This window comes from Pelophylax lessonae (assembly GCF_965119305.1).
Source record: "Pelophylax lessonae genome assembly, chromosome: 8".
In the NCBI taxonomy this organism is placed as follows: Eukaryota; Metazoa; Chordata; class Amphibia; order Anura; family Ranidae; genus Pelophylax; species Pelophylax lessonae.
The window spans coordinates 33,061,688-33,076,849 of NC_138775.1; the positions used below are offsets into that span (position 1 = coordinate 33,061,688).

The following is a 15,162-nucleotide window of genomic DNA, read 5'->3' on the forward strand; positions in this document are numbered from 1 at the left end:
GCATTAAAAACAAGGTAAGTGAAAAGAAAAAAAAATTGTCATTATCCAATTCTTTTTCAGGTACATTAAAGCAAGCGGACAAGCAAAAAATCTTTTTTTAGGGTGGAACTCCGCTTTAACACAATGGAGCAGATACCAGTCCTGCTGATGGGTTAGGGCCCTGTCCAGCTCTCCTAGAGTAACTGCCTGTCTCCTGGAATCTCATGCTCTTGAGACTGTGCTGGGGGACACAGCAAACCTTCAGCATGGGCATGTATTGATGTGTGATCCTGGAGTTGGACTGACTGTGCAACCTCTATAGGGTCCAGGTATCGCCTCATGCTACCAGTAGTGACACTGACCCTAGCCACATGCAAAACTAGTGAAAAACAGTCAGAAAAGATGAGTAGGGAAAAAGAAATGTCAGTGGTCTACACCTGTAAAACCATTCCTGTTTTGGAGGTCATCTAATGGTTGCCCATCTAGTGCACCTGTTGTTATTTTCATTAAAGAGGTTGTAAACCCTTTTTTTTTTTTTTCTTTTTGACCCTGCAAGAGAAACACATAATGAGCTAGTATGCATCGCATACTAGCTCATTATGAAATACTTACCTTAGAACGAGCCCCCGCCGTGCCGTCCAGTCGCCCGTCTTCCGGGATCGCGGCATCCGGCCATCTGATTGGCCGGAGCCGCGGTGACGTCACTCCCGCGCACGCGCGCGGGAGCCGACAGTCACGGCACGGGGCTCTGAAGGAACGGCACCAGCGGCCGTTCCTTCAGAGCGCATGCGCCAGTGACGTCACTGGATGCATGGAAGGTAAATATCTCCTAAACCGTACATGTTTAGGAGATATTTACAGTACCTATAGGCAAGCCTTATTATAGGCTTACCTATAGGTACAAGTGTCAAAGGAGGGTTTACTTCCTCTTTAACACCAATGCAGATGAAACTGATTAACAGCCCCTTCTGCTACTTACCTGACCAGATCAATATCCCAGGATTTTACTTGACTTGATGCTATACTCTGATTAAAAAGTGTTCCTTTAGTTTTTTTGAGTAGTGTACAAACCCTAACCCAACCCCTTTGGTCTGTTAAAATTAGAATTGAGTGTTTTATTTATTTGATGAACGCAAAAAAAAAACCTGCTGATCCTGCCAGAAGCTTTGTTAGTATATGTGTCCCGTATAATTGTCCTATTAGCCCTGACCAGTTCACCTCCATGGACAAAAGAACAACACCGCCCCCTATGGTATGATGAAGAGAGGATAGGGGAAGTGTCCTGTGTTCCTTGTACACTTCCTATCCTAGGGTGACAACGTTGCTCCTTCATAGATCCAGAACAATGAGTGAGCGTTGTCACCTTAGAACAGGAAGAATGTTACTGGCAGAATCACCAGGTGAAAATAAAAGGAAAAAAGCCTGAAGAAAGAAAAACAAATGCAGCCACCACATCTGAGGACAGGTAAGCTGTAATATGCAACATTTTTGTTTTTGGGTTTCAAAACAATTTCATATGTGTTGTTTTTCTCTCTTTTGTGCCACAAGCACAGAGGGTTCCTGAAATAGAATGAGACTTAAAGTGTCATTAAACCCACATCATAAAAAACTATCACTACAGCGGGTAAAATAAGTATTAAACACGTCACCATTTTTCCATGTCAATAGTTTTTTTAACCACTTAAGCCCCGGAGGATTTGGCTGCTAAACGACCAGGGGCTATTTTGCGATTCGGCACTGCGTGACTTTAACGGACAATTGCGCGGTCGTGCGACGCTGTACCTAAACGAATTTGGCGTCCTTTTTTTCCCACAAACAGAGCTTTCTTTTGGCGGTATTTGATCACCTGTGCAATTTTTTGATCACGCGCTATAAACAAAAAAAGAGCGTCAATTTTGCAAAAATAGCAATATTTTTCCCATTTTTTTATATGAAATTCCCCCCCAAAAAAATGTAAAAATCAAAATTTTTTAACATTTTCGGCCAATTTGTTTTATGCTACCTATGTTTGGTAAAAAAAATCGCAAAAAGCGTATTTTGATTGGTTTGCGCAAAAGTTATTGCGTTTACTGACTAAGGGAAAGATTTTTGTCATTTTTGTTGTTTTTTTTTTAACGCGTAATGGCGGCGATCTGCGATTTTTTTTGCGGTACTGCGACATTGGGGCGGACAGATCGGACCCTTGACTGACATTTTTGACACTTTTGGGGTTACCAGTGACATTTCTACAGTAATCAGTGCTATATATATGCACTGTTACTGTAAAAATACACTGGTAGTGAAGGGGTTAACTTTATTTGAGAGGGAGGGGCTGTGTGTATCCCTAGGGGCGTGATTCTTACTGTGATTGGCTGTGGCTTCAGCTGTATGCAGAGTGATCAACGGATCTACATAGTAGATCCATATGATCAGCTCTCATACAGAGGGGAGAATGACAGGCAGCTTGTTTACACAAGCTGCCTGACTTTCTCCCTCTCCCCCGCCGATCGCAGAGTGGCCGGCGGACATCGGGTCCGCCGGTCACGCGCGCGGGGGGGTCCGTGACCACGCGGGAGCGGGAGCGCGCCTCCGGCGGCGCGCGCTCGCTCCCTAGACCCTCACAAGCTAGTGACGTAGCCCTACGTCACTTTGCCTGTGAGGGGCTGACCGCCGACGTAGATCGGCGTGCGGCGGTCGGCAAGTGGTTAATGGCACAATTGACATGAAATTTTCACATGTCCGTAACAATCCATGCAATTCATACATACAAAGAAACCAAAACAAAAAAGTTCAGAAATTAAATTATGTGTAATAAAATAGGATGACACAGGGAAAAAGTTTTGAACTCATGAAGAAAGGGAGGTGCAAAAAATTCATGGAAAGCCAAGACACCAGCTGAAATCTATCAGTAATTAGAAAGCAATCCTGCCCCTTGTCAGTGCAAATTATTATCCGCTGGTTCAGTCTCAACTGATGGCTTATAAAAAGGTGTCTCATTACCAAGGTGTCACACAAGAAACATCTCATGATGGGTAAAATCAGAGTTCTTTCAAGACCTTTGCAACATTATTGTTGCAAAACATACCGAAGGCATTGGTTACAGAAGGAATTCTAAACTTCTGAATGTTCCAGTGAGCACTGTTGGGGCCATAATCCTGAAGTGGAAAGAACATCATTTCACCATAAACCAAAATTTCTGACAGAGGAGTGGAAAGAGTTATCAGAAGAGTTGTCCAAGAGTCAAGGACCACTAGTGGAGAGCTTCAGAAAGACCTGCAATTAGCAGGTACAATTGTTTCAAGGAAAAGTAATGCACTCAGCCGACATGGCCTGTATGCACACTCCCCACGCAAGACTCCATTGCTGAAGAAAAAGCATATTGAAGCTTGTTTAAAGTTTACTGCACAACTTTTAGGCAAGCCTGGGAAATACTCAGAGAATATAGTCTGGTCAGATGAGACCAAAATTGAACTCTTTGGATGCCATAACACCCCAAAAACACCCCCATACCAAAAGTGGAGTTTGGAGATGATAACATTATGGTATGGGGCTGTTTTTATACATACGGTACTGGAAAACTTCATATGATTGAAGGAAGGATGAATAGAAAAATTTATCAAGACATTTTTTAAAAAAATCTGCTGCAATCTAGGATGATGGAGATGAAACGAGGTTGGACATTTCAGCAATACAATGATCCCAAACACAAAGCCAAATAAATCGATTTCAAAGAAAGGAAATAAAGCTGCTAGAATGGCCCAGCCAATCACCTGACTTGAATCCAAGAGAAAATCTATGGAAAGAGCTAAACATCAGAGTTCATAGAAGAGGCCCACTGAGCCTTCAAGATTTGGGCCAAAATCACACCAGAGCAATGCATGTGACTAGTTTCTCCATGCAGGAGGCGTCTTGAAGCTGTCATTACCAACAAAGGATTTTGGACAGAATGTATTTTGTATTGTATTAAATGAGTTTCATTTAGCGTGTTCAATACTTTTTCCCTATGTCATTCTATTTTTATTACACATGACTTCATTTCGGAACAAATTTGTTTTGGTTTCTTTGTATGTATAGATTGCATGGGTTTTCACCGACATGTAGTGAGAATTTCATGTCAATAGCACCTTTAGAAATAGATTTACCTAGAAAAATTACGACGTGCCCATGTGAATATAGAGTCACACATGTGGGCATATACACACTGGTAAATGACAGCCCATTCTCTCCCTCCTCCTCCATGCCCACTAACCAGCTAAACACAATGGGGGTATACTACATGTAGATTGATGGAGGCTTCCCCTCCCTCTTATTCGAAGACAAAGGCTGGAGGGGGGTGACACAGCCTGTGACTGGCAGAAATCCGCCCACACCATGTTTTTTCCAAAAAATAATAAAGATTTGATTTCGAATATATATTTGTATGACAATTTAAAACAGTTTATTGATACTAATTAATTATTTTTACTATGTTTTTTTTTTTTTTTTAACATGTGACCAGCAGCAGAGGACTAGAAACTCCTCCTGCTTATGTTTCCCTGCAGACAGGCTGGGAAAGAGCTGAGTCATGTGACAGCTGGATATCGATTGGGAAAGAGGTACTTCGATTTTTTTTTTTATTAAAATAATTCATTACAGTGCCATCATTCACATACAGAAAGACAAGGGACGGTGTAAATGAAACAGGGTTTGTTTAGAATCACTTTAAGCTGGCCATATATCAATAGAATTGCACTAAATAAAATTTGTTTTCCTTTGTTTCATTCTAATAGTTAATAGGGGGAAACAAAATGTTTTTTTTTTTACCATAGTGATGAATTCTAGAATAAAAGAAATATGAATAATGAATGTGGATTTGGTTTAGGAAAAATTATATTTTTTTAACGTGCCTGTGCATCCTGAAATTGACCATAGAGTTTGAAACATTGTCATGGTTAGAGATTTCATATGAAATTTGTTGAGTCCACAGTGGTACTACCTACTGCTGTGATTAATGGTTTTTCTGAGTTATCAAACAAATGTTTGACCAGATTTCTACTGGTGTAGCACTGCCCCCTAGAGGACTGCTGACAATTACACTTTCTGTATTCCCCTGGGTTACCCTTAGAAACTGATAGCAGACAAATAGCATTGAAAGTCCTTGGCTCGGTCAATAATCAATCCAGGGGATATTGGTTTTTGTGTTTTTTATTTTGAACTGGGATAGGAGAAGGGATGAGTGGGATACTCCAACTATGAACTATGCACAATCTTGAGGATAACTAGCTGTAGTGTGCGGCAAGGCCGCTGCTTCACCTTGCCACTGAAGTGAAGATAGATAATGTGTTCCCGCTTGAATGACTTTTCAGGGTTCTAACTTGGCACCCCCCTTTCTCACTTTCTGTGTGTGCTGACACCTGTCCACTGACTCTCCACTGGAGTGATCCCCTTAATGGACAGACCCCCGGAAAGCTTCCCGGTATTCACGGACACTGTTTTTCCCAAGGTTGCTCTGCCTCCAACTCCACTAGTCAGCTTTCCTGAACCTCCTGGCTCAGCTCTACACTCCTGGCTCACAAGACCTACCGCCTGTGACCACCATCTACAGCAGCAAAAGGAGAGATGAATGTCATCCTCCTTCTGGGACCTGGCTTCCCGCCCAAAGACATCCTGTCACATGTGCCCTTGGCTTTTAAAACATATCCCAGGATGCACCACTGTTTGTGCCAACCCACTGGGATAGTTACAAAAGCCTGTGTGTCACTGGCTGGGTTTCCTCCACTGTTCAACAGGCTCCCCTATTGGATACAGTGGGGACACTCCCTCAGCCCAGATGAATCACACCCTGGACACATGCAACAGGCCTAACTATTAATCAGGCTCCCCTGATAAGCAGATGGAGACACTAGGCTTTACCTACCTAGGAGGGTGCTACACTGGTATATGGCCAGCTTTATTCCAGTTTAAGGAACTTAAAATCTAAGATGCCAACAGGCTAAAAAAAATACACTAATGTCTCTTTTTTCATTGAGAAAGTCCAAAGAAAAACTAAACTCTTCCCAGTACTTGACCTTTAAAAAATGTTTGGGTGCTCAAAGTAATTGCTATGGAGGGTGTCATGCCTAAACCAGATAGTCATAAGAAACCAACATTTCAGAAACTCACAAGGTCCCCTCATAGTCACTATTTTGCCTTGAGGAAGGGACTCTGCAAGGCCCAAAAATGTTTGTTGCTTATGACCTTGTGATGCTGTCTTCATGGAAAACATGTGAAACACAATTAATTTGAGTGCTGGTATTTTATTTTTGCCATTTATGACTCCTACTGAACTTGAACCTCACCCTAACTCCCACCAGGCTGCAAATACTCACAATGGCTTGTTGTTCATGGTGTTGGACCCCAGGCTCTCTTATAGTATAACCAAAAGATCAGAGCTACCAGTGCTGGAGATGACCCTCACCTGTACATCAGACGACCCCGGTCCCTTGGGTTCATCTTGCCCCATTCTCCATTCTCAAAGGCTTCCTTGGCTGAAGATACGGCTTTATCAATGTCCGACAACTGGGCCAATGACACTTTGCAGATGGCCTATGAAGAGAACAACCATGAGGCTACAGGTAAACCATGTTTAGTATTTGTGCTGAAATGTGGTCACACTTACACTACCATCAGTGGGGTTAATGGTGTCATAGGTTTTTCCTCCCTCAGCATCTGCAAATTGGCCATTGATGAAAAGCTGATGAGGAATTCTGATTTTCATATTGTTGGCATCCTTTTCCACCTGAAATAACCGGGATTAATTGTAAAAAAATTGATTTGCACATACTTAGTATGCCTAATGAAAAGAGCCAGGCACTATAATACTGAGTAAATATTTCGGAATGTAGCGGATCAATTTAGTTTTTGGGTGATCTTCTCACTGTATCTGCTGGCTTTTAAATGTATATTACAGGATGATGAAGAAGACAACAGAATAAGCTGAGCCAAGGTTCCAAGGTCCAAAGGAAAACGCCAAGCTTAGTGCTGAAATCTCCAAGCTATATAACAAGCAAGCAATTGACCTGATATCCAATTACACTTTTATTTGAAATCAGTTAAATATATTCTGGGTACATCCAAACAAAAGATATCCAAAGTATAGTGGAAAAGCTGATCCCCCTACCAGAAACTTCAGTGGAGGACCCTTGCTCTCTGTAGGGAAGCAGCGGTATCTCTACAGAGGTCCAACACCCCCTTCCCTGCTGAACCAGAGCTATAGCTCTCCAGTTAGCACAGCATATGAGTTTTTCTGACTGCAGAGCTATAGGTCTGACCAGTGCCGGGCCAAGTTCATCCAGCGCCCAGGGCAAAGATGCAAAACTGTGCCCCCCCCCCCTTCCCTTAGGGTTAGGGTCATGGCCCTTCCATCCCTGCAAAAAACCATTGTGCCCAGTGCAGCCGCCCCTAGTGCCCACCCCTTGTCCCCTTGTCCCGACCATGGGTCTGACTCAGCAGGGGGTGTGATAGACCTCATCAGAGAGACCACTGCTTCCACAGAGAGCCTATCTACAGTAAGAACTTATTTTAAACTTTTTCAGCAGGCAAGAGAGTCTCAGTAAACCAGCCCTGTATGCTTACATAATCTATGACTTGTGTCTCCTCTGCATCCTCTCCTCTGAGCCGTCTCACAAGCATCTGAATGAATTCTTCAAACTTTGTGGCCATGTAGACATCCTCGTTCTGTAGCTGTAACCCGTTACACTTGAGCTTCACCTCTTCCACCAACCTGATGATAAACAGAGAGATTGGAGCACCGAACAAAAATATCGGCAGAGACAGAAGCAAATACACCATTTCTCCAATCTATCAGGCTCATTGATTAAGACAAAACAAAGCTGATACAGAGCAGAAACTAGCAACAACCAGTCAGCAATTAGACATGTGCAGAATGGAAAAATGTGTTTTGTTTCAGATAGATTCTGTGCGCCGCGCCGCGACCTCGGAGCGGCCGCCACGGACTTCATAACATTGAAGTCTATGGCGGTCGCCTCCGGGTCGCCCCAAAGAAGCTCCGGACCCTTTTTGTAGGTCGGAGCGACTTGTGTCGCTCCTATTAGAACGGGTCCGCAGCTTCCCTATGGGAGGCGACCTGCGGCGACCTGTGAGGCGACCAGGTCGCCTCACAGGTCGCCCTAGTGTGAACCGGCACTAACTCGTTTTGGAATTTGTTTAGTTTAGTTTAATTTTGTTTTGTTTATTAATTTTGTAACGAATTCCAAATGTTCGGAACGATTCGAATTCAAATCGGTCGAAAAATTATCCATCGATTCGAAATCTGTTTGAAGAATAGCTGGTTGTTAAAGAGGAAGTAAACCCTCCTCTGCAACTTTTACCTATAGGTAAGCCTATGATAAGGCTTACCTATAGGTACTGTAAATATCTCCTAAACATGTACCGTTCCTTCAGAGCCCCGTGCCGTGACCGACGGCTCCCGCGCGCGTGCGCGGGAGTGACGTCACCGCAGCTCCGGCCAATCAGATGGCCGGATGCCGCGATCCCGGAAGACCAGTGCATATTTTAGTAATGTCACTGGTCCCCCCAAAAGTGTAAAAATTGTCAGTTAGGGGTCCGATCTGTCCGCTGCAATGTCGCAGTCCCGCTAAAAATCGCTGATCGCTGCCATTACTAGTAAAAAATAAATAAATAAAAATGACTTAAATCTTTCCCCTAGTTTGTAGACGCGATAAACTTTGCGCAAACAAATCAAAATACACTTATTGCGATTTTTAACCAAAATATGTAGCAGAATACATTTTGGCCTATAAGGATAAAAAAGTTTGATTTTTTACATTTTTTTTATTGGGAATGTTATATAGCAGAAAGTGAAAAATATTTTTTTTTTTTTTTTTTTTTTCAGAATTGTCGCTCTTTTTTTGTTTATAGCGCAAAAAAGAAAAAAAAAAAACGCCCAGGTGATTAAATACCACCAAAAGAAAGCTCTATTTGTGGAAAAAAAAGGACATCAATTTTATTTCAGTACAGCGTTGCATGACCACGCAATTTTCCATTAAAGTAACACAGTGCCGAATCACAAAAAATGGCCTGGTTATTAAGGGGGCAAATCCTTCCGGTCCAGAACTGGTTAACATTTCTTTTTGACAAGTTAGATATTAAATAGTGTATATGAACATTAAGCTTTTGCAGCCAGGGCATGGCGACCTAATAGCTACAGCTTCTTAAAATCTCAGATAAAAGCTGAATAGCGGTGAGATTACACTACTCAGACAGCTAAATGACTCACAGAGGGGAGGACACCCTGCTACACACAGGATGCTTCCAAGAATGCAGGCAATGATAGATTTTCCTATGAGAAAGCCCAGCATTGTTGGTAGAGTTGTGAAGGTACCATTTTAACAAATGTTTCATTTTTTTTTTGTATACAGACAATTTCAAAAATTGTATAAAACACCTAATCACAAACTTCTAAATTTCAAAACAAAACTGAATGGCTTTACTTTCCATTAGGATGCCGTCAACGAACCTTACTACATCCATGGAGGCTGCACCAGCCTTGAAGAAATCAGTAGAGTCTTCTATATCAGCGACGTTGGTCAGGATCCGTTTCCACGCGGCCTGAAACAAACACAAGAAGGTAGGATTGGTCTTTCGTTGGGTGAGGAGGAATGTTATGGAAGAACCCAATCTACATGTAGGTTAGGCAGGTTAGGCTTGCACCAGGTTAGGCTTGCACCAGGACATTCCGGATGAGTAGAGGAGCCAGCACAGTTTATGCTGTGGGTATAATGATAGCTCTAAACCTATATGCCAATATAAGTTAATAAAAGTCCACGGAGTTCCATTTATATAATGTTTCACCCATTAAATGCAACAGGTTTTGGGAGATGGTAAAATGGCTACATCCACTGCCCAATTACTTCTGGATTACAAGTTCAGCACTTGGCCTTAGCAACATTTAAACCAGGGTTTTTCAACCAGGGCTCCGTGGAACCCTAGGGTTCCTCCAGAGGTTGCTAGGGGTTCCTCGGGCAATAAGCGATTTCTGTCTCTCAGATGAGTAACCACTGACACCGATGATCTTTTTAACTATGAGTAAAGGGGGGGGGATCCTTCCCAGCGACCACCAAAGTAAGGAGCATTTTTTACACTGACCATCACACTATTGTACTGGAAGGTGAACCTCTGCCCTAGTCTCAAGTTTTGACCTGTATTTGTAGCTGTATTTGAGCTCTCAATATATAAAGTATTATCCTGGGTTCCCTGAAGCCCAAAAAATATTTTCAAGGGTTCTTCCATGTTAAAAAGGTTGAGAAAGCATTGGTACGCTAGTGCTGTGGTAGTGAACCAGACTACCTCTGGGGGCGCCCCGGGTTCGATTCCTGGCCAATGCAAGTAAAAAAAATAAAAAATAAAAAAAAAAGGTTGAGAAAGAGTTGAACTTGGGTGGTTAGCAACTAGAAAAACAGGCCAACAAATGAATCGAATTGGAGGAGGTCTGTTACATTTCATGCAAGCACAAGCCATTAAGATATGCAAGCATTGTAACAGACCTCCTCCAATTTGTTGGACAGGTTTTCTAGTTGCTAACCGCCCAAGTTCACATCTTGGTTTTAAAGGGCATTTAAAGTGAGCACTTTAAAAATGCTGTGAAAACTGTGAAAAATGCTGTATTCTGGTAACTGTACTGAGTCATTATTTTACCAATAATAAGTATGATTGAGACCCAGACAAATAAAGATGCATCCAAAATACAATAAAATAATCTCAACTTTATTAGCTTGATAATAATTGTGCAAGGCTTTTTTTCAGCCAGAATTTGGCAGTTCACTGTCCCGCCACCTCCGCCACTACCCTGTGCTCACGGACCTGTCACTGGTAAATGCAGAAACCGGTAGGGGAAGTTTCCTGCACTACTCATTTCCTTTGCTGGCTTCTGTGTTTAACAGTGACAGCATGTCTCTTTACTACAGCGCCTTGAAAAAGTATTCATACCCCCTTGAAAGTTTCCACATTTTGTCATGTTACAAACAAAAATGTAAATGTATTTTTATTGGGATTTTATGTGATAGACCAACACAAAGTGGCACATAACTGTGAAGTGGAAGGAAAATGATAAATGGTTTTCAAAATGCTTTACAGATAAATATATGAAAAGTGTGGGGGGCATTTGTATTCACCCCCCTGAGTCAATACTTTGTAGAACCACCTTTCCCTGCAATTACAGCTGCAAGTCTTTTTGAGGATGTCTCTACTAGCTTTGCACATCTAGAGAGGGACATTTTTGCCCATTCCTCTTTGAAAAATAGTTCAAGCTCTGTCACATTGGATGGAGAGCGTCTGCAAACAGCAATTTTGCCACAGATTCTCTATTGGATTTAGGTCTGGACCTTTATTGGGCCATTGTAACACATGTGACATGAATATGCTTTGATCTAAACCTTTCCATTGTAGCGCTGGCTGTATGTTAAGGGTCGTTGTCCTGCTGGAAGGTGAACCTCCGCCCCAGTCTCAAGTCTTTTCCCTGTATTTGGCTTCATACATCTTCCCATCAACTCTGACCAGCTTCTCTGTTCCTGCTGAAGAAAAGCATCCCGCAACATAATGCTGCCACCACCATGTTTCACGGTGGGGATGGTGTGTTCAGGACGATGTGTAGTGTTAGTTTTCCTGCCACACATAGCGTTTTGCTTTTAGGCCAAAACATTCAATTTTGGTCTCATCTGACTAGAGCACCTTCTTCCACGTTTGCTGTGTCCCCCACATGGCTTCTCGCAAACTGCAAATGGGGCTTCTTATGGCTTTCTTTCACCAATGGCTTTCATAGGCCAAATTTGTGGAGTGCACGACTAATAGTTGTCCTGTGGACAGATTCTCCCACCTGAGCTGTGGATCTCTGCAGCTCCTCCAGAGTTACCATTGGCTTCTTGGCTCCTTCCCTGATGAATGCTCTCCTTCCCCGGCCTGTCAGTTTAGGTGGACGGCCATGTCTTGGTAGGTTTGCAGTTGTGCCATACTCTTTCCATTTTCGGATGATGGATTGAACAGTGCTCTGTGAGATGTTCAAAGCTTGGGATATTTTTTTATAACATAACCCTCCTTTAAACTTCTCCACAACGTTATTCCTGACCTGTCTGGTGTGTTCTTTGGCCTTCATGATGCTGTTTGTTCACTAAGGTTCTCTAACAAACCTATGAGGGCTTCAAAGAACAGCTGTATTTATACTGGGTTTAAATTACTCACAGGTGGACTCTATTTACTAATTAGGTGACTTCTGAAGGAAATTCGTTCCACTAGATTTTAGTTAGGGGTCTAAGAGTAAAGGGGGCTGAATACAAAATGCAGCCACACTTTTTTAAAGATATTAATTTGTAAAAAATTTTGAAAACCATTTATCATTTTCCTTTCAATTTACAATTATGTGCCACTTTTTGTTGGTCTGTCACATAAAATCCCAATAAAATACATTTAGGTTTTTGGTTGTAACATGACAAAATGTAGAAAATTTCAAGGGGTATGAATACTTTTTCAAGGCACTGTAGCTAAATTGATCCTAATGCAGTCTTTGCCAAAGATTTCTCTCTTGTGAGTACTGTGGGAGGGAACTCTGTACCGGGGGGGGGGGGGGGAATCTTTGTACTGTGTGTGTTTTGCAATGCAGCATCAAAAGCGGTATAAAGCGCCCGTGACATTAAATAACATTAAGTTCACTTTGAACTTTACCACTTTCATACGTTACATAAAATTGGAACTAACGTAATATCATTTTAACCACTTCTATTCCTGAAGCTTTCACCCCCTTCCTGCTCAGGCCAGTTTTCAGATTTCAGTGCTGTCACATTTTCAATGCCAATTACTCAGTCATGCAACACTGTAACCAAATGACATTTTTATAATTTTTTTTGAGACAGATAGTGCTTTCTTTTAGTGGTATTTATTCACCATTGTTTTTTTTTCTATTTTTTGATATATAAATGAAAAAATACCGAAAATTGTGAAGATTGTGAAAAAAAAAAAACACATTTCTCTTTGTTTCTGTTTAAAACATTTTGCAAAAAAAAGAATCTTTCTTCATTCATTTAGGCCAAAATGTATTCTGCTACATCTCCTGAAGTTGTAATTTTTTGTCACAATTTTTTTGAAAATGAAAAAATTAAATAATTTTTTTTTACAGGCTGTAACCACAGCAGTACAACGTCATCATATGACTGGTGTGATGGTGATCAGTGATACTGACTGGTAACAGTATACAGTATATATAAAAAATATATATATTTTACAATTTTTTTATACATACTGTGACCAGAGCAGTACAGTGTTACCATAGTGACATGATAATACTCTGGGGAAGTGATCAGTATTTTTTATATCTTTTTTTACACTATTATTGCTTATAACAATGATGATCGCTGTTATAAGCAATTATTTTTATGAATAGCATTCATTCATTGGCATTGTGTACTATTGTGATAACTGTAATTGGCCACAGCTATCACATGGTATAGATGCACTGTGTTTGTCCCTGTCTGTACCATGTGATCATTGTGACATAGAGAACATCACAATAGTACATAATGAAAGGCTATGAATAAAGCCATTCATTATGTACAAATGTCATGTGATCACTGTGATTGGTTACAGTCACCACATGGTACCGGGTTTGGCCCAGTATAACAATCAAATTACAGATTGTGCTGCATGAGGGACCTGACTGGAATGACGTCATATGAATAACAGTGCTCCCGCTGAGCCGTCAATTTTCTTTTATTATTCTGTATATGCCCCCAAAAAAACAAAAGAAAATAAAAATATATGTATCCAAATTTACTACCAAATTAAAACCCTAGCCCAGAAAAATGCAGCCAAATGGTGGTAAATACAGGTTGCGGCTGCGGTACTTCGCCTTCGATCCATCTGTTGCATTCAGAGAGATGTACTGACACAGAACGAGACACATTGAAGTGAACAGGGCCGTGCAGAAACTCACGTTTGCAGCACGGTATTCCCATTAAAAAAAGCGAATGTTGCCTGTCAAAAATACAATATGAATTGCTTATGTAACACCCCCCTATGTAGGTGCTAGAGAGACAACCTATAGTTTTGGATCTTTTCTGCTTACCAGAAGGATTTCCAGGTAAATCTATATTGTTCTCTGCCTATCAGAGAGCAGGATCTGCTAGTGAGGTCTGCTCATGGTATTCAGGTGCAGCTCAGTTTGTCTGAAGTGTTTCACATTGGTCCAATAGGGAGGCAAAATGGACAGTGGGAGGAAACCTGACAAATCAGTGCACAGGCATTTGGTAAAGCCCTGGTGATTGGCAGAGGAAAGTGCCTTTGTGCATGCTGGGATACTGTATAAATGCCAAGGGCACATGTGCTCGGGGTCTTTCAGTTGGAGAGCGGTGTCCCGGAGGGAGGGGACAGCTGCTCCTCCTCTGTAGAAGTTGCCATGTGGCCTCAGATGGTCGACCTGAGGGCCTGAGAGTTAGAGAGGAACTGAACCTGGAGGTCCTGCAGAGCTGACTGGAAGGGAGACACTGGAAAGGATCTGTTTCTGCATACAGTGAGTACAGATCTGTGTCAAGGGGCCTGTCCTGAGGGGGGCCATACCTTCTGCTAGAAGAGTCAGTGGATGGGTGTCAGTAAAGGGGATGCTAGAGAGTGTAATAAGATAATGTAGTTCATTAAGTCTGATGCTGGAGAAAGCGCAAGAAGATTTAACCCTTCCCATACACATAGCAGTATGGTTAAAGCAGTGTGAATGCTTCCACACGTAATCTGGTGAGGCCAAGTGAGAGTTGTCCTTATCTACTGTAAATAGTTCAAGTTGCAGTATCCCACTATTCCCTTCTCCCATCCATGTTCTACAATAAATACCAAAAACCAAAACCCTGGACTGTTTATTGAGTAACGAGGAGTAAGGATGAATGTGTGAACTGTACCTTAAGTGACTGTTTTCTGGTAATCTGAAGAGGCCCAACAAGTCATCACACAGCAAGCCGTACGGGGACAGTGCTACACTTATACCAGTCATATAAATAAATCCCATTGCCCTCTCTGATTTCAGATATCCGGACATTTGTTTGGAGTTTCAACTTACCCGAATCTCGTTAGCTATGGTTTTTTCCTCTTCCGAAAGTTGCAGGGCGGTGCTGTCAGAGGATTTAAAATACTGTGAAGCCGGAATCATCTTTCCATCCTCAAACCTAATGTTTTTCACTGTGAGCTACCGTC

At 41.9% G+C, this 15,162-nt stretch overlaps 1 protein-coding gene across 1 annotated transcript in view; it reads right to left on the minus strand.

Annotated features, from left to right (window-relative positions):
- The window catches only part of LOC309561235 (cytosolic 10-formyltetrahydrofolate dehydrogenase), an 82,544-nt gene that overhangs the window by 34,063 nt on the left and 33,319 nt on the right, over positions 1-15,162 (minus strand). The window contains exons 8-12 of the mRNA XM_082265028.1: positions 15,029-15,154; positions 9,455-9,546; positions 7,552-7,699; positions 6,596-6,715; positions 6,395-6,522 (exon numbers count right to left, since the gene is read on the minus strand). Coding sequence (XP_082121154.1) covers positions 6,395-6,522; positions 6,596-6,715; positions 7,552-7,699; positions 9,455-9,546; positions 15,029-15,154 — 614 coding nt within the window. The remainder of the gene's footprint in view (positions 1-6,394; positions 6,523-6,595; positions 6,716-7,551; positions 7,700-9,454; positions 9,547-15,028; positions 15,155-15,162) is intronic.